This window comes from Passer domesticus, chromosome 31 (genome assembly GCF_036417665.1).
Source record: "Passer domesticus isolate bPasDom1 chromosome 31, bPasDom1.hap1, whole genome shotgun sequence".
Classification (NCBI taxonomy): Eukaryota; Metazoa; Chordata; class Aves; order Passeriformes; family Passeridae; genus Passer; species Passer domesticus.
This window is the reverse complement of record NC_087504.1, coordinates 2231127-2248441: the sequence shown is the minus strand read 5'-3', so window position 1 is coordinate 2248441 and position 17315 is coordinate 2231127. Positions and strand designations below refer to the sequence as shown.

General features: G+C 62.0%; 2 protein-coding genes across 2 annotated transcripts; both read left to right on the top strand.

The window, feature by feature from the left end:
* The first annotated feature begins 283 nt into the window (after nucleotides 1-283).
* On the top strand, nucleotides 284-4379 carry LOC135287977 (inhibin beta C chain-like). Its single transcript, XM_064401251.1, has 2 exons — nucleotides 284-780; nucleotides 3350-4379. The coding sequence occupies exons 1-2, from the start codon at nucleotides 363-365 to the stop codon at nucleotides 4090-4092; spliced, it is 1161 nt and encodes a 386-aa protein (XP_064257321.1). The 5' UTR covers nucleotides 284-362; the 3' UTR covers nucleotides 4093-4379.
* Nucleotides 4380-9915: 5536 nt separating this feature from the next.
* On the top strand, nucleotides 9916-12349 carry LOC135287983 (inhibin beta C chain-like). The gene is made up of 2 exons (XM_064401259.1): nucleotides 9916-10222; nucleotides 10676-12349. The coding sequence occupies exons 1-2, from the start codon at nucleotides 9916-9918 to the stop codon at nucleotides 11425-11427; spliced, it is 1059 nt and encodes a 352-aa protein (XP_064257329.1). The 3' UTR covers nucleotides 11428-12349.
* Nucleotides 12350-17315: the final 4966 nt, after the last annotated feature.

The window sequence follows — 17315 nt, the reverse complement described above, 5'->3', positions numbered from 1 at the left end:
ACCAGGATGGCACCGGGTGACACCAGGATGGCACCGAGTGGCACCGAGGTGACTCCGAGTGACACCGGGGTGACACCAGGATGGCACCGAGTACACCGAGTGGCACCGGGGTGCCCTCGATGTCCCCGCGCCCCCCGAGCAGCAGCAGCCCCGGCCCGGCTCCACCTTTCCCAGCTCTGCCCGCTGCCGGCGGCTCCGGGGCGTTTATCTCGCCCGGGATCAGCCAATATTTGCGGCCACGTCAGGAGAGCGAGCCCGTCCTCGCCCCGTGCTCCCTCCCAGTCCCGCTCCGCCGCCCCGCTCCGCTCCCCGCCGCCGCCTCTCCGGTTCTGTCCCCACGCTGTCACCTCCGGCCACCGGCGATGTCGCTCACCGCGGTTTTCCTCCTCCTGAGCCTCCTGGGGATGGCTGTCGCCCAGGGCCAGCTGTGCCCGGCCTGCGGGGTGGCCGCGCTGGCCCCCGGCGCTCGGCGGGACGCGCTGCTGGCTCTGGCCAAGCAGAGCATCCTGGCCAAGCTCCGGTTACCGGGCAGGCCGGGCGTGCCGCGGCCGCCGGACCGGGGCTCGCTGCTGACGGCGCTGCGCAGGATGCGGGCACAGCGCTCGGACGGGACCGACACCCCCGGGATGCTCCGGGACGGAGCCGGTACCCCCGGGATGCTCCGGGATGGGGCCGGTACCCCCAGGATGCTCCGGGACGGAGCCGGTACCCCCGGGATGCTCCGGGACGGCCGCGGGACGGGGCTGCAGGAATACGAGCTGCTGAGTTTCGCGGAGCCAGGTGAGAGCGGATCCGCGTCCTGCGGGATGGGAAAGGGAAAAGGGAAAAGGGAAAAGGGAAAAGGGAAAAGGAAAAGGAAAAGGAAAAGGAAAAGGAAAAGGAAAAGGAAAAGGGCGGAGAGAAAGGAAAGGAAAGGAAAGGAAAGGAAAGGAAAGGAAAGGAAAGGAAAGGAAAGGAAAGGAAAGGAAAGGAAAGGAAAGGAAAGGAAAGGAAAGGAAAGGAAAGGAAAGGAAAAAGGGAAAAAAAGGAGAAAGGAAAAAGGAGAAAGGAAAGGAAAAAGGGGAAAAAAGGAGAAATTAAAAAGGAGAAAGGAAAGGAAAAAGGGGAAAAAAGGAGAAATTAAAAAGGAGAAAGGAAAGGAAAAAGGGGGGGAAAGGAGAAAGGAAAGGAAAAAGGAGGAAGGAAAGGAAAGGAAAAAGGGGGGGAAAGGAGAAAGGAAAGGAAAAATGAGAAAGGAAAGGAAAGGAAAGGAAAGGAAAGGAAAGGAAAGGAAAGGAAAGGAAAGGAAAGGAAAGGAAAGGAAAGGAAAGGAAAGGAAAAAGGAAAAAGGAAAGGGAGGTGGGATTGCAGCGGGGTGGGGGAACGGCGCTGCTGGAAGGTGGGACATCCCGGACATGCCAAGGTGGGGCGTGCAGGGGTGGGAGGGTGGCAGATGTGCTGCTCTGGGTGTCACCTGTGGCCCACTTCGGCTGAACCCTCCCCCTTGTGCTGGAGGTGAAGGGGTCACATGGCCACGTTTTTCAAAATCGGATTTTTTAGCATTTCTTGCCTCGATTTTCTGTCAGCCCATGGCATGTGGATGGAGGTCCACAGCTCACTGTGCCTCCACATCCCACCCAAAGCAGTGGGTGCCTCATTTCACCCCGGAATCTGCTGCTTCTGGGAGAACACCCAAAACACACTCAGGGCTCCTGGAAAAAAAAAAATTACAATATCCCACTCCTCACAGACAGCTTTCCTTGGAGAGACTCAGACTCAGCACCCCGTCCCACAGAGCATCCTGCACCCCAACATTCCCAGCCCAAATTCCTGGTGGTGATTTGGGGGGGCTCCTCACACTCCTCACTTTCCCAGCCCAGATTCCTGGTGGTGATTTGGGGGGGCTCCTCACACTCCTCACTTTCCCAGCCCAAATTCCCAGCCCAAATTCCTGGTGGTGATTTGGGGGGTTCATCACTTTCCCAGCCCAAATTCCCAGCCCAAATTCCTGGTGGTGATTTGGGGGGCTCCTCACTTTCCCAGCCCACATTCCTGGTGGTGATTTGGGGGGTTCCTCACTTCCCCAGCCCAAATTCCTGCTGGTGATTTGGGGGGGCTCCTCACACTCCTCACTTTCCCAGCCCAAATTCCTGCTCCTGATTTGGGGGCCTGCTCCCCCCTCGTGTCCTCAGAGCCCTCAAGGAGCAATCCTGTCCCTGGCTCGTCGTGTTCCCTCGCTCCAGGACAATGGGGAGCTGTCTCCTGGCTGGAACGGAGCCAGGGGGTGAGCCCAGGCCTGGAGCACGGGCAGGGGGTTGTGTCCTCATGGGCAGAGCTGTGCCAGGATCCCCGAGCGCTCCCGTGGCCCTGCCAGCCCTTTCCCAGGCACGAGGAGCAGCAGCTCTGCAGCCCAGGAAGAATAAAAAGCTCCAGGGAGATCTCAGAGCCCCTTCCAGCACCTAAATGGGCTCCAGGAGAGCTTTGGACAAGGGCCTGGAGTGCCAGGACAAGGATTCACGTTGGAAAAGAGGGGATTTAGATGGGATTTGGGGAAAAACTCCTCCCTGTAAGGGTGGGCATGGGTTGCCCAGAGAAGTTGTCCTGTCCCTGGAAGTGTCCAAGGCCAGGCTGGGTGAGGCTTGGTGTCACAGACAAGTTTTATGAAAAATCCTTTTGCCAGGATCTTTTCTCATGAGAAGCTGGGAAGCTTCAGCTTCTCCGTGTTTTGCTGCTTAGGAATGTGATTTGGAGAATTGTTTACCCAGCATGTAAAGTTGTTTTTTTAATTGAGGATCAATGACAGCCACCTGTGTTGAGGCTTTGAGCAGCCACAAGATTTTATTATCACTCCTTTCCTTTCCTTTCCTTTCCTTTCCTTTCCTTTCCTTTCCTTTCCTTTCCTTTCCTTTCCTTTCCTTTCCTTTCCTTTCCTTTCCTTTCCTTTCCTTTCCTTTCCTTTCCTTTCCTTTCCTTTCCTTTCCTTTCCTTTCCTTTCCTTTCCTTTCCTTTCCTTTCCTTTCCTTCCCTTCCCTTCCCTTCCCTTCCCTTCCCTTCCCTTCCCTTCCCTTCCCTTCCCTTCCCTTCCCTTCCCTTCCCTTCCCTTCCCTTCCCTTCCCTTCCCTTCCCTTCCCTTCCCACCTTCTGATAGCTCCTTTCTCTCCATTCTTTTTAGTATAATTTTAGTAGAACATTTTAATATAATATAATAAATCAGCCTTCTGAAACACGGAGTCAAGATTCTCATCTCTTCCCTCATCCCGGGACCCTGGAACACAACCTGGAGCAGAGGAAGGCGTCCCTAGGAAGGGGTGGGACAGCATCACTCCCTCTTTCCCTCCACTCCTGACCCTGCTCTTGCCTCTGCTCGCAGGACCCTCCGCTTCCCGCAGCGTCCGGCTGCATTTCCGCTTCTCCCAGGAGGTGGCCGGCAGCACTGAGATCCAGCAGGCCACTCTGCACCTGTTCTGGGCACCCCCTGGGCACGGGGCACAGCCTGTCACCGTCAGGCTCCTGCAGCCACACCCGGCAGGGCCAAACCTGACCGTGACCAGCGAGACGCGGCTGCAGGTGCAGAAACGCGGCTGGGCCACGCTGGACGTGGGAGCCGCAGTCCAGAACCTCTTCAGACAGGACACCCCACGGCTCACAGTGGAGCTGGAGGTGCCGGAGGCCTGGGGGTCCCCTCTGCCGTCCCACCACGGCGATTCCCACTGGCCGTTCGTGGTGGCCCGAGCCCAGGCCAGGACACGCCACCGCGTCCAGCGGCGCGGCGTCGAGTGCGGCGCGGAGTCGCGCACGTGCTGCCGCCGGGAATTCTTCGTGGACTTCAAGGAGATCGGCTGGGAGGATTGGATCATCCAGCCCGAGGGCTACCACATGAATTACTGCTCGGGGCCGTGCCCGCTGCACATGGCCGGCATCCCCGGCCTCGCCGCCTCCTTCCACACCGCCGTGCTCAACCGCATCAAGGCGGCGAGCGCCGCGGCCGCCGTGGATTCCTGCTGCGTCCCCACCCAGCGCCGGCCCCTCTCCCTGCTCTACTACGATCGCGACAGCAACATCGTCAAGACCGACATCCCCGACATGATCGTGGATTCCTGCGGCTGCACCTGAGCGCGGCCGGCGCGGGTGGGAGGGCAGGACGCGGCGGGACGGGGCTCCCCCTTCCCGGCTGGGAGGGAGGAGCTCTGCCCGGGGGGGTTCTCCTCCCGCGGGTGAAGCGTCAAGGGTGATGCTGAATGTGTGAATCCCCTCCTCTTTCACCTCCCGCACGGATCTGCCCATGGGTTCCTCTCAGAGCCCCTCAGATCGGCTCTTGATGGAGTCCAGATAGACAGATGGACTGATGGATCCTGCAGAGCCCACATCAGGGACAGTCCCTCTGCCATCCTGGTGTGCCCTGGGTGCTGCTACATCAGCCCAGGACCCGCCAGTGGCCACCCTGGGCTGCTGGGGCTGGCAAGGACAGGGGGCACCCCCATGGCCCCAGCCGGGGGGACACGCGGCTGAGGAGGGAGAGGAGAGGGAAATCAACCCCGGTGGGAGGAATGTCTCCCTCTCCAAGCTTGGTGGTCAATAAAGACTCCCACGTGTGTGCCCTGTCATTCACTGGCACATCTTCCAGTGCCCCTGGGGTGGCACGGGACAGACCCAGTTTGTCATTGCAAGCCCAGGCAGTGGGACTGGGCCTCTCCACGCTGCTCCCAAAGACCTCCCATGCTCTCTGCTGCCTTTCCCAGGGGCGTGCAGAACCCCAAATTCATCCCAGCCAGATCCAGGGAAAGGCATGGGACCCCCCTGGACACAGGTGGTCTGGAATTCCCAGCAGGAAAGGCACCAAATCCCCCAAAATTCCACCAAAACCACCTGGTTTTGGCCATCCCTGTCCCAAATCAGGACGGAACCGAGAAATTCTTCTGCCTTTTGAAGCGGATGAATTTTGGGGCAGCCTCAGCACCCAGGACCCCCCAGTTCCCCCACTGCAGAGCATCCCCTGGGCTCATCCCCGGCCCTCTGTCCCTCGCCAGCGTGGTGACAGTGAAGTGGGACACGTCAGGGCCGTGAGAGCGGGGGACAAAGGGCGGCTCCGACACTTTTTTCTGCCCCGTTACGTAACCACAGGTTCGGGTTTCTCCACCCCTCCCCACGTGTCCCCCTTGTGCCAGGACTGGAAAAGAGGGGAGAAGGGGCTGGAGTGGGACATTTGGGAGGGGAGGGTGATGCCTGAGGGGTGACTTCAGCTTTAGGGTCCACCCTGCACGTGCTGACATCCACGGGGCTGGTGCAGGTGGGGAGAGGGTGGAGATGGTGTCAGAGCCTCTCCACACCCAGCTTTGCACCCACTGCCCACTCCAGGGTGATGAGCCATGAGCAGCTCTGCTGGAGCCAGGGCAGGGTGCACATTGTCCCCGTTAATACACCAACCATTGTTCTATTTTTCCTCACTTTTCTGCTTTTTACATAATTTTTCTACTGATTTATTTTATGGTTACTGCTCAGCTCTAACCACAGTTCTGCTGTCCCTGAAGCCTGCCTTTTGCAGCTTTCCCAAAACCCTCTGATTTTATAGATTCCTACACTTGGCCGCACGCACACACCCTGTAGCAGTGCTCCCATGAAGCCCCAACAGAACGGGGACCCCCACGTCCCCAGCCAGGTGACCTCAGTCCTGGGATCCACCTGGAAGTGTTAACAACCCACCCCAGGGGCTGGGACAGAGCTGATCCAGGCGGGGAAAGGCTCAGAAGAGTGAGGAGGGGCTCTCAGACCCTCTCCCCACCCAGCCTCACGTCCTGTCCCCGCTCCAGGAGCAGCAGGGATGGGCTGTCCTGGAGGACTGGGGACACTGGAGAAGGGATGGGAGGGCCACAAGCGTGTGGCAGTTTGTCACACATCCTCCCACCCGCCCTGCTGGAGCAGGGACCCCCATCTCCCCAGATCCAGGTGGCCACAGGGGAAGGGAGGAAGGCTCGGGGATCGATCCCGTCTGGGATCCAAGGCCGCTTGCGCAAACCCAAAGAGGGTTTGGTGTTTGTTTTATCCCTTCTTTTTCCAACTCCTCATTTCACTGTCTATATTTATTGAACAAACAACTTCCCCGGAGCCGCTGCCAAGCTTCCTGGGATGCAGCAGCCGTGGGCACGCAGGGACCAGGGCAGGGACAAGAGAGCCCTTGGCTGGTCCCGTGGCCCTACAGACCCCGCAGCTCAAGCAGCACAACCCTGAGATGCTCAGGCTTGTCCCACTCCCACAGGAGACACCCTAACCCTTCCTCACCCCAGGCTCAGGAATTCCAAAGTGGCACTTCCCATGCAGGGTGAGGAGGGTGCAGCCAGGGAAGGGTGACCCTTCCTCCCTGCCGTGACTCCGTGCTCTGCTGGTGTCCCCTGACGTCCCAGGAGGATTTGGAAGGGGTGGCTCGGGCCCAGCGCTGGGGGATTGTCCTGTTGGGACCAGTAAGGCCAGTGGGGAGCCCACCCTGCAGCCCCCAGCACAGCAGTGCCGTGGGGACAGGGATTCAATCCAGGTGTGGCACAGACATGATGTCCCCTCGATCTCCACTCCAGGAGGGGACAGATGTGCTGGAAGGAGCCTTTGCCAGAATCAACAGCCCCTGAAGCAAAGGTCCAAGCACACTGTGCCAAGTGCCCCCTGGGCAGGTCCAGCTCCCAGGAGGGGTGGGAATTTCTAACAGTCCCTTCCCTTGCCTTGAGAAGAGTTAATGTTTAATTCCCAGTCCCATGGCCCATTCCCAGCCAGTGCCACCACTGTGGGGACTGGCGCCAGAGGAACGAGCAGCAGGGCAAGAGGAAACGGCCTAAGCTGTGTCAGGAGAGGTTTAGATGGGAGATTAAGGAAAATCTCATCACGGAAAGGGCGGCCAAGCCTGGAATGGGTTGCCCAGGCCAGTGGTGGAGTCACCATCCTTGGAAGTGTTCAAAAATATCCAGATGTGGCAGCTGGGGACGTGGTTTTGTGGTGGCCTTGGCTGTGCTGGCTTAATGGCTGGGCTCAATGAGCCAGGCTTTTCCAACTTCAATGATTCCATGGTTCCACAAGCCATGCTCAGGTGCTGCTGCACAAATTCTTGGGGGGTCCTGGCTCAGCCCAGCCGTTGTCACCTCCAGGTCAGGTCACCAGGTGCCACGTTCGCCCCAACGGCCACGGGGTCAGAGGCCCCGGAGCCATGTGTGCACCTGGGCCCAGGGGGACCTTGGGGGGTATTTTGGTCAGGTCAGTGCCTGGGCTTTGCTTTCTGGGAACCGCTTAATCAACAACACAATTATGCAATGGGTGCAAGAGCTCCGCGCTGACCCCTGCCCCAGATCTGGGCCCGGAGCGTGCCGGGGGGCACGGCTGCGAGGGGCTGGGGAGGGGATGCTCTTAACGAGATGGAGGGGCTGTGGGGGTTCATGGGGTGCTGCCCCACGCAGGGGCGTCCAGGGAGACCCAGCTCACAGCTTGGAATGGAGGGTGGGTGTTCTGGACAGTGCCTCATCCTCTTCCCACACTTTTGTGTTCCTCCTGTGTGCCGCAGCCCCTGGTTCTGGGAGCTGGGAGCTGCCAGGGCTGGGAGAACACAGCACAGATGGGGATGGGATGCTCTTGATGAGCTGGAGGTGCTGTGGGGGTTCAGGGGGTGCTGCCCCATGCAGAGGGATCCGGGCAGGCTCAACAGGGTTAATCGCTTTGGGGAGACCCAGCTCCCAGCCTGGGGAGTGTTTTGGACAGTGCCTCATCTGTTTTGCCACATTTTGTCTCCTGTTTCCTCTGTGCCACAGCCCCAGCCCTGGCTCTGAGAGCTGCCAGGGATGGGGAAACACAGCACAGCTGGGGATGGGATGCTCTTACCAAGCTGGAGGTGCTGTGGGGGTTCATGGGGTGCTGCCCCACGCAGGGGGATCCAGGGAGACCCAGCTCACAGCTTGGAATGGAGGGTGGGTGTTCTGGACAGTGCTGAGTGTTTCCGAGAGTGCTGAGTGTTCTGGAGAGTGCTGGGTGTTCTGGACAGTGCCTCATCCTTTCCCCACAATTTGTCTCCTGTTTTCTCTGTGCCACAGCCCCAGCCCTGGCTCTGGGAGCTGCCAGGGCTGGGGGAACACAGCACAGCTGGGGATGGGTGTGTGGGGCACAAGGAGCCCGTCCAACATGGAGCAGGTATCAGATATTTGAGAGAGGGCCTGAACATGTGTGAGTGTGCATCACAGAATCCAGGATGGTTTGGGTTGGAAGGGACCTGAAAGCTCATCCAGCTCCAGCCCTTACCATGGGCAAGGACACCTTCCACCATCCCAGGCTGCTCCAAGCCCTGTCCTTGAACACTTCAGGGATGGGGAGGCTTCTCTGAGCACCCTGTGCCAGCGCCTCACCAACCTCACAGCGAGGAATTGCTTTCCCATACCCCACCTAACTCTGTCCTGTCAGTGGGAGCTCGTCACCCCTGCTCCTGTCACTCCGGGTGCTTTAAGAAGTCGCTCTCCACATGGGAGCATCTTTGCCCACCAGCACGTGTGCCCTGTGCCCGGCTGGCAGTGCCACCTGCTCCATCCCTGCAGCCAGGGCTCCCAGCCCTGTGGGATCTGTGCTCCCAGGCCAGCCGGTGCCCACTGGCTCCTCTCTGTTGACATTCCTGGGCTATTCTGGGAGCTGCCAGCCAGCTGAGCCCTTTGCCCCTTGCTCCGGGGTTGCATCACCTCCGGTGGGTGCTTTTTCCCAGACTCTGTTTACATGGCACCTCTGGCTTGGCCAGGGCCAGGGGCTCCGTGTGGTCAAGACCTTGGAGTCGGTGCACGGCGCAGTGGGCACAGGACATGCTGGAGCACTGGCCTGGCAGGGCTTCAAGTTCTCCCTGCTGCCAATCTCCCAACAGCGCGGCATCTTGCATCACTTTGGTGAGGTTTCTGCCAGCCCCTGCCCTGCCTCAGCCTGCACATCCCGCTCCAAAGAGTCCCAGGAACACCTTCAGCTTGAAGTGATGCTGGCTGTCACCTCCTGAGTCCTCAGGACACACAATTCCTCTTTTTATTTTGTGAGGAGGAGGGAACACTGTCCATGCATTACCTGGCCCTTCCCAGCTCTGCCCCGGGCTGGGGATGGACCAGGTGGTCCAAGGGGTGGGCTCAGACCCCCAAAACCTGCTGGGAGTGACAAAAGCCCAGAGATGTGACAATCCCCAGGAGCTGTGGGTCCCCTGATCCCTGCTGGGTCCTCTGCCAGCCCCAAACGGGACTGTCACTGCCAGGATGGCTCGAGGGTGCCCGGGGGGCAGTGCCCAGGCTGGGCGCAGCTCTGTGCCACCCATGGATGGGCAGCCGAGCTGGGATCCCTGCTCCGGCTCCCCTGCTGGCCAGGATTCGCCCCAGCCCTCACTCCCTGAAGGTTTTGGAGGATCCCGCTGCCCGTTGCGGGGCTGCCCGGGGTTTCTCCTCCCCGTGGGCAGATGCCAGGGTGCCCCGCACGCAGAGCCCCTCGCCCACATTCCGCTGCGTGCACACACCCGCGTGAACTTCCCCCTGCACGACCCCCGCCCCTCACTCTCGTTCGACCCCCGCGGGCACGCCGGGGGCCGCTGCTCGGTTCCCCGCGGGACGGTCGGCGAGGACCGGGCACGGCGGAGGCCGGGGGGCTGCTCAGCGACCCCCCCGCGGGGAGGCGGGGATGGGGTGCTAATCCCGGTAATCCCCGACGGGACGGGACGGGCCAGGCAGGTGCGGCGGCCAATGGCGGGGGGCGGGGGGGCGGCGGGACCGCCCCCGGGGCCGCAGGTGCCCAAAGCGGGCCGCGCCGCGCCGCTCCCGGTGCCGCTCCTCCCGGTGCCCCTCCCGTCCCGTCCCGTGCCTGTCCCTCGCTGCCGGTGCCGGTCCCTCGCTGCCGGTGCCCGTCCCGCCCCATCAGTGCCGCTGCCGGTGCCCATCCCGTGCCGTCCGGTGGGCGCGGATGGCGGCGCGTGGCTCGGGCCCGTGGCTGCTGCTGGCCGCGGTTCTGTGCGCGGCGGCCGAGCCGCGCTGCCCGGCGTGCCCGGCGGGCGCCGAGCGGTGGCTGCTGGAGGAGGTGGCCAAGAAGCAGCTGCTGGAAAAGCTGCGGCTCCGCGAGCGCCCGCGGCTCGCCCACGCTGTGCCCCGCGCCGCCGTGACCCGCGCCCTGCGGCGGCTGCAGGCGGGAGGCGCCCGCCGGAGCCCCGGTGCGACCGGGGAGGAGGAGGAGGAGGAGCAGAGCTACGAGATCATCAGTTTCGCGGAGACAGGTGGGTGCGCGGTCCCCGACGGGGCGCGGGAGGAGCCCCGGTGAGCCCCGGGGTGAGGGGTCGGTGTTCTGAGCACTGGGGACCCCCAGGGACGCGCAGCCCCGGGGGTGCGGGAATCGGGACCCCCGCATCAGTGACATCCCGGGAGGGGGCGGTGGTCCCCCTCCTGTTCCTGCCTGTTGGGACCCGAGGGGCTGCAATGCCGGCCCCCCCAAAACATGAGGGTGCCTGGGAGTCCTGAGTAGAGTCGGGAGCTGCGGGATTATTTTGGGGCGCTGGAAGCATTTTCCAGCCTCACCCCAGCCAGGTGAGAGCAGGCTCCCCCTCTGCAGCCCTTCTGCCAGAGGCTGGGGTGCAGGGAAGGGTGGAGAACAGACACAGCTGGAAACCTTGACTCGCTGGATGGCCTCAGCATCCCTCAGCGCTCACCTCCTCATCCCTTTCTCCCCCCAGATCTCACATCTCCCTCCACCTTGGGGCTGCACTTCCAGTTCAGCCAGGCGCAGGACCAGGACATCCGCATCCTGCAGGCTCAGCTCTGGCTCTACCTGCGAGTGCCCCGCGCCAGCCTCACCCTGAGGATCTTCCTGGCCCCCGAAGGCGGGGATGCGGCCGGGGGCAACCGCACGCTGCTGGGGGAGAGGCGGCTGAGCAGCACGGGCAGCGGCTGGCGCTCCTTCCCCCTCCTGCCCGCGCTGCGGAGCTTCTTCGAGGGGCAGAGCCGGAGCCTGCGGCTGGAGCTGCAGAGCCGCGGGGACGGGAGCGATGTCACGGCACAGGTCAATGCCAGCCGGTCCCACCAGCCCTTCCTGGTGGCCAAGGTGAAGGTGAGGGAGCCCGAGCACCGCGTGGCCAAGCGCAGCCTCCGCTGCAGCCAGAACTCCAACCTCTGCTGCCGCAAGGATTTCTACGTGGATTTCCGGGACATCGGCTGGAACGACTGGATCATCAAGCCCGAGGGCTACCAGATCAACTACTGCGTGGGCCAGTGCCCTCTGCACGTGGCGGGCAGCCCCGGCATGGCCTCTTCCTTCCACACAGCCGTCTTCAACCTCGTCAAAGCCAACAACGTCCAAGCCTCGGGGCATTCCTGCTGCGTGCCCACGCGGCGCCGCCCGCTCTCCGTCCTCTACTTCGATCGCAACAGCAATATCGTCAAGACTGACATTCCCGACATGATTGTTGACGCTTGTGGCTGTAGTTAGGGCTGGGGGAGCTGTGGTGGGAGCCCTCCTTGGCCAGGACTGTGCTGCTGGTGGAGGGGAGGGAGCTGGAGAGCTCCGTGAGCCCCCAGCGGACCCCTTTGGAGAGGTTGGGGGGGAGAGGGTCTCGTCAGGGGGAGCAGGGGGCTTTGGGGACATGTGGGACAGAGATGTTAGAGTGCCCAAGACTGTGATGTGGGTGTTGATGACTGTGACATCCCTGCCTGCACTGTTCCCGAGCTGATCCCACATTCCTGGTGCTCGAATTCCCCTCTGGTGTGGGGGCCCCACTTGGTTCAGGCTCAGTGTCCCCTGAGGGGCTGGGACGTGGCTTCCTTGGGGGCAGAGAGAGATGCAGAAACAGAACTGCTCCCTCCCCGTGGGAGTCTGCAGGACAGGGCAGTCCTGCCTTTTTCCCCTCTGGAACAAACCTTCCTGCATCGAATTCAGGCCTGGTTTTGGGAACACACAGAATGGGGCACAAATAACAGGCCTGGGAGAGGAGGATGGAGGGTACGACTTCATCGAGAACCCCAAAACAGCAGCGACAGGATGAAGTTCTCCAATCCCTGGAGGGCACGGAGCTGTGAGGACCAAGCTCCCAGGTCCTGTGTGCCTCCTCTTTCCCTGGGTTTGTGCTTTCCTGCCCTGCTCCCACCCCCAGCAGGGTCTCCTCCAGCCTCCATAAAGGGAGGTCTGGCTCAAACTTTACCTTCCAGACCAACACTCAAGGTACAGATTTGGTTTGTGCCACTGGTTTGCAGCTATTCCTGTTCCTGCAGCTGTTGGGACTCCCTGGTGCTCCATCCTCTCTGCCAAAGATCCCACTCTGCCTTCCCCTTCCTCATGCACCCACACGGCCTCTGCTTTAATTTATTACACAACATTTTGGTGCAGCTTCCCAAATAAATGGGTGGAAATGCAAGATCCAGGCTCTGGCTGCTTTTTCCCGGGGCCACCTGCAAGGATGGGGTGAGGGAGAGGGTCCTGCTTGGCCAGAAGGGCTCAGATCCCTCAGGCATTGGAGCTGGGATGAACAGGAGCTGTGTGGCACTGCCACCCTGGGAGCTGTGGGGTCTGAGGGGCTCCTGAGGTCCTGCCTGCAATCAGGAATCCAACAGGGGCTGGAAATCAGGTACAGCCTCACCGGGGACTGGAGAGGAGTGCAAAGCTGATTCCCAGCAGGGAGATGCTGATTCCCACCTGCAGCAATCCCAAATGCAGCTCTGGTCCCTCTGCTTCCCAGGAGATTATTTCAAATGCCAACCCCACTGCAAAGCCCCTGGCCATGTCCCACCTCCCCAGTCCCCCTTGTGTGCTCACACCAGTGACCCCATCACGTACAGAAGCTCTGGTGGGTGATGGGGATTCTTCCCTCAGGTTTTGGGGCTGGGGTAACACAGGAGCTGCGTGGCACTGCCACCCTGGGAGCTGTGGGGTCTGAGGGGCTCCTGGTGTGCTCACGAGGTCCTGCCTGCAATCAGGAATCCAACAGGGGCTGGAAATCAGGTACAGCCTCACCGGGGACTGGAGAGGAGTGCAAAGCTGAGTCCCAGCAGGGAGATGCTGATTCCCACCTGCAGCAATCCCAAACGGAGCTCAGGTCCCTCTGCCTCCAGGGGGGTGATTTCAAATGCCAAGCCCCAAATCCTGGGCCCCTCTGCAAAGCTCCTGACCATGTCCCACCTCCCCAACCCCCCTCGTGTGCTCACACCAGTGACCCCATCACCTACAGGAGCTCTGGTGGGTGATGGGGACTCTCCCTCAGGTTTTGGGGCTGGGATGCACAGGAGCTGCGTGGCACTGCCACCCTGGGGTTTGAGGGGCTCCTGGTGTGCTCACGAGGTCCTGCCTGAAATCAGGAATCCAACAGGGGCTGGAAATCAGGTACAGCCTCACTGGGGACTGGAGAGGAGTGCAAAGCTGTGTCCCAGCAGGGAGATGCTGATTCCCACCTGCAGCAATCCCAAACGGAGCTCAGGTCCCTCTGCCTCCAGGGGGGTGATTTCAAATGCCAAACCCCAAATCCTGGGCCCCACTGCAAAGCCCCTGACCATGTACCACCTCCCCAACCCCCCTCGTGTGCTCACACCAGTGACCCCATCATGGACAGAAGCTCTGGTGGGTGATGGGGACTCTCCCTCAGGTTTTGGGGCTGGGACAGCACAGGAGCTGCGTGGCACTGCCACCCTGGGGTTTGAGGGGCTCCTGGTGTGCTCACGAGGTCCTGCCTGCAATCAGGAGTCCAACAGGGGCTGGAAATCAGGTACAGCCTCACTGGGGACTGGAGAGGAGTGCAAAGCTGTGTCCCAGCAGGGAGATGCTGATTCCCACCCGGAGCAATCCCAAATGGAGCTCTGGTCCCTCTGCTTCCCAGGAGATTATTTCAAATGCCAACCCCACTGCAAAGCCCCTGGCCATGTCCCACCTCCCCAGTCCCCCTCGTGTGCTCCCACCAGTGATCCCACCACGTACAGAAGCTCTGGTGGGTGATGGGGATTCTCTCCTGCAGCGTTTGGGGTGGGATGCTCCTGGAGCAGGAGGCAATGCCCCCTTCTCACCCCGCCGAGATCCCACACTCTGCCCCAGCTCCCTGTTGTGCAAGCACCCGCTCAAAGCTCACTTTGGGGCTGTTTTATCTGGGGACAAACCTCCCTGATTTCCCAGCTGGGCCCTGCCAGCGAGCAAAGGGCAGCTTTCATCAGCCAGCACAGCGGGCATCCCCCCGGCAGCTCCCAAAATATCCCTGCTGGGGGTAAAAGCCACAGCGCGGTGCCTCGGCCTCCTGGCCGGGTCCTGGGGGCACGTGCTGCCCTGCCCACCTGCGAGCCGAACCTGCAGGATGTGCTTGGTGCCCTCCCAAAAACCCAGAATGCACCCAGGCACGTGCAGCACCCACCGAGGCAGCACAAACGTGGGTTTTGCCTCCAGCGAGGGAGGTTTTGCTTTGTTTTCCCCGTGGCAGGGTGGGTGCTGCTGTGTGGGTGTGCCCTGGGTGCTGTTGGGGACATCCCACAGGTGCCAGGGGCAGCGCTGCTCTTCCCACCCTTCCCACCTGCTGCTCACGTCCTCACACCTCCTGTACCTGCACACGCCGTGCTCGCTTCAGGGAGTGTCTGGATGCCACTCCCAGGCAGGATTTTTGGGATTTTGTGGGATCCCCAACAAAATCCAGGTGGGATTTTTGTTCAGGGGTTGGATGGCCTGGTCCATCGTGAGATTGAGGGTTCCCACAGGAGCACAGTGAGCTCATCCCAATCCTTGTGGCACATCCAGACCCTTGGGAAGCTGCAGGACAGCAAGGTGAGCAGCAGATAAAATAAAATAAAATGAAATAATAAATGGAATGGAATGGAATGGAATGGAATGGAATGGAATAAAATAAAATAAAATATAAAATAAAATATAAAATAAAATATAAAATAAAATAACATAAAATAAAATAAAATAAAATATAAAATAAAATAACATAACATAAAATAAAATAAAATAAAATAAAATAAAATAAAATAAAATAAAATAAAATAATAAAAAAATGCAAGAGCTGCCTCAGAGTGGGAACAATCACAAAACAGAGTCGGGTTTCAGCTCTGCTGCATCCAGGGTGAGGTTGGGGGATGTTTCCAGATGTGAGAACCCCACTGACCAACTCCTGGCCAGGATTTCTGGAAGCAGAACTCTGGCTGGTGGCACAGAACACCCAGGAGGGGCTGGAGCTGCTGTGTGGGGACAGAACAAGTCCCCAGGTGTGTGTGTGTGTGACATCCTGACTCACTGACACACTGACACGCTGCCCCCACAGCGAGCAGCCGAGCTGGCCGTGGTGGCACCGCCAAATCCTCACCTGGGGCATCGTCCGGGCTGCTCTGAGCTGCTCGGACTTTCCCAAACCGGAGAGCGGGATTATTCCTGGGGTGGGGGGGATATTCCCTCGGTGGGAGCTGCTCCGAGGGGCTGCCGGGGGTTGGTCACACCCAGGGGCCGGGAGCTGCTGGCAGAAGGGAGCTGGGGCAGATGGTTCCGTGAGGAGAGGGGGGGTGGGCTCGGGGCAAATCCCCAGACCCCGAGCAGCTTATCCGGGGTCACACTCACAGCGGGGTAAAGCTGCTGAGCCGCTTATGGGGGCAGTTACAAAACGGGGATGGGGGCAGTCCCTGGCCTGTGCCCACCCCTCACCTGTGCCCACCTCTCACCTGTGCCCACCCCTCACCTCTGCCCACCCCTCACCTTTTCGCCCCTCACCTGTGCCCACCTCTCACCTGTGCTCACCTCTCACCTGTGCCCACCTCTCACTGCCCACCCTTCACCTGTGCCCACCCCTCACCTGCCCAACCCTCACCTTTTCGCCCCTCACCTCTGCCCACCACTCACCTCTGCCCACCCCTCACTGCCCCCTCCCTCCCCGGGGAGCAGAGACCCCTCCTCCCCGCCTGCCGTGGGGAGGGGGCAGCAGGGGAAGGAGCTGATCTCAGACGGGGCCAGTGGGGAGGGAAACTGAGGCAGGGAGTGGGTTCTGCAGGCTGGGAGCGGAGGGCTCCTGAAATCCTCTCAGTGACGTCCCCGTGCTGCTCCCCGGCCCTGGGGGTCACGGAGCGGTGACACCGTGAAACCGGGGACACCGGGGGACACCGGGGGACACCGGGGGACAGCGGGGGACCCCGGGGGACAGGGGACAGGCCGATGCCGGCCACACCAGAGCTCCCGGCGGGGCAATCCCGGTAAGCAGCTCCGGGCTCGGCGCGGTGCCCGGTGCGGTCCCGCCGCCCCCGGGGCTCGCCCCGGTCCCGGCCGGCACCGGCGCCGCCAGGGGGCGCTGCGCTCCCGCGCGCTCCCGCCGGTCCCGACCCCGCACGGCCCCGGCCGCGACCCCCGGGCTGTGGGAGGGGTCCCACGAGCGTGCGTGGGCTGCAGGGCGCGACCCCAGGGTGTGACCCACCCCCCGCGTGTGCGGAACGGAACGGGCGGTGTTTATTTCAAATAAATATTTCTAATTTTTGGGGTCAGGGTTAGGGGGTGGGAGCGTGGCCGCGCGTGTGCGTGGGCTGTGTCCCTCCGCGTGGGTGTGGCAGTGCCACGCGGTGGGTGCGTGTTTTGCCCTCTGAGTGCGTGTGGCATCCTTGCTGCCTCCCCTGCCGTGCCTCCTGTGCGTGTCCGTGGGCTGCGGGGCGTCCTCCCCACGCGTTCGTGGGCTCCGCCACCTGCGCGTGTTTGTGTGCGGGCTGCGTCCCCTGCTCGTGCGTGCAAACCGCCCGCGGCACCAGCGTGTGCGTGGGCTGGACCCTGCGACCCCCCCCGCGCGTGGGCTGTGCCCGCGTGTGCGTGTGCTGGACCCCTGATTGTGCGTGGGTCGCTGTCTGTGCCCCCCGCGTGCCCGCGGGCGCGGGCTGTGCCCCCCACGTGTGCGTGCCACCCTCTGTGCCCCGGGCGTGGTCGTGGGCTGCGGCCCCCGCGCGTGGGGCGGAAAATGTCCCCCCCCACACGAGCGCTGCGTGCCCCGCGTGGGTCGTGCCCGCTCTTGCACACGCGTGTGCGCCCCGCGCGTGCTCACGCGGTCACGCGCGATCCCCGACGCGAGTGGGCAGCGCCGTGCGCGCGCACAGGGGTCCCCCACGCACGTCCCGCTGCCCGAACCCCCTGTCCACGCGTGTCCCCACCCCCGTGCGCGTGTGCGGGGCCCCGCGTGTGCGCGGGCCCCGCGTGGCTCGGAGCGTGCGGGACCCGCCGCGCTCCCCACGGACACGCGTGGGGTCCCGCGGGCCGCGAGCGAGCGGGCCCGGCGCGCGGCCGTGCGTGTCCCGGATCCATCCCGGGTTTTCGGGGCCGCCGCTCCCGGCCGGGGTCTCCGTCCCGAGCGCGATCGGCGCCGCCGCCGCCGCAGTTGGCGGAGCGGG

Bases quoted from the DNA above. Each gene is read 5' to 3' on its own strand.
- LOC135287977 (XM_064401251.1), top strand. From the start codon at position 363: ATGTCGCTCACCGCGGTTTTCCTCCTCCTGAGCCTCCTGGGGATGGCT. The intron at 781-3,349 runs GTGAGAGCGGAT...CTCTGCTCGCAG, and splicing joins GCTGAGTTTCGCGGAGCCAG to GACCCTCCGCTTCCCGCAGC.
- LOC135287983 (XM_064401259.1), top strand. From the start codon at position 9,916: ATGGCGGCGCGTGGCTCGGGCCCGTGGCTGCTGCTGGCCGCGGTTCTG. The intron at 10,223-10,675 runs GTGGGTGCGCGG...TTCTCCCCCCAG, and splicing joins CATCAGTTTCGCGGAGACAG to ATCTCACATCTCCCTCCACC.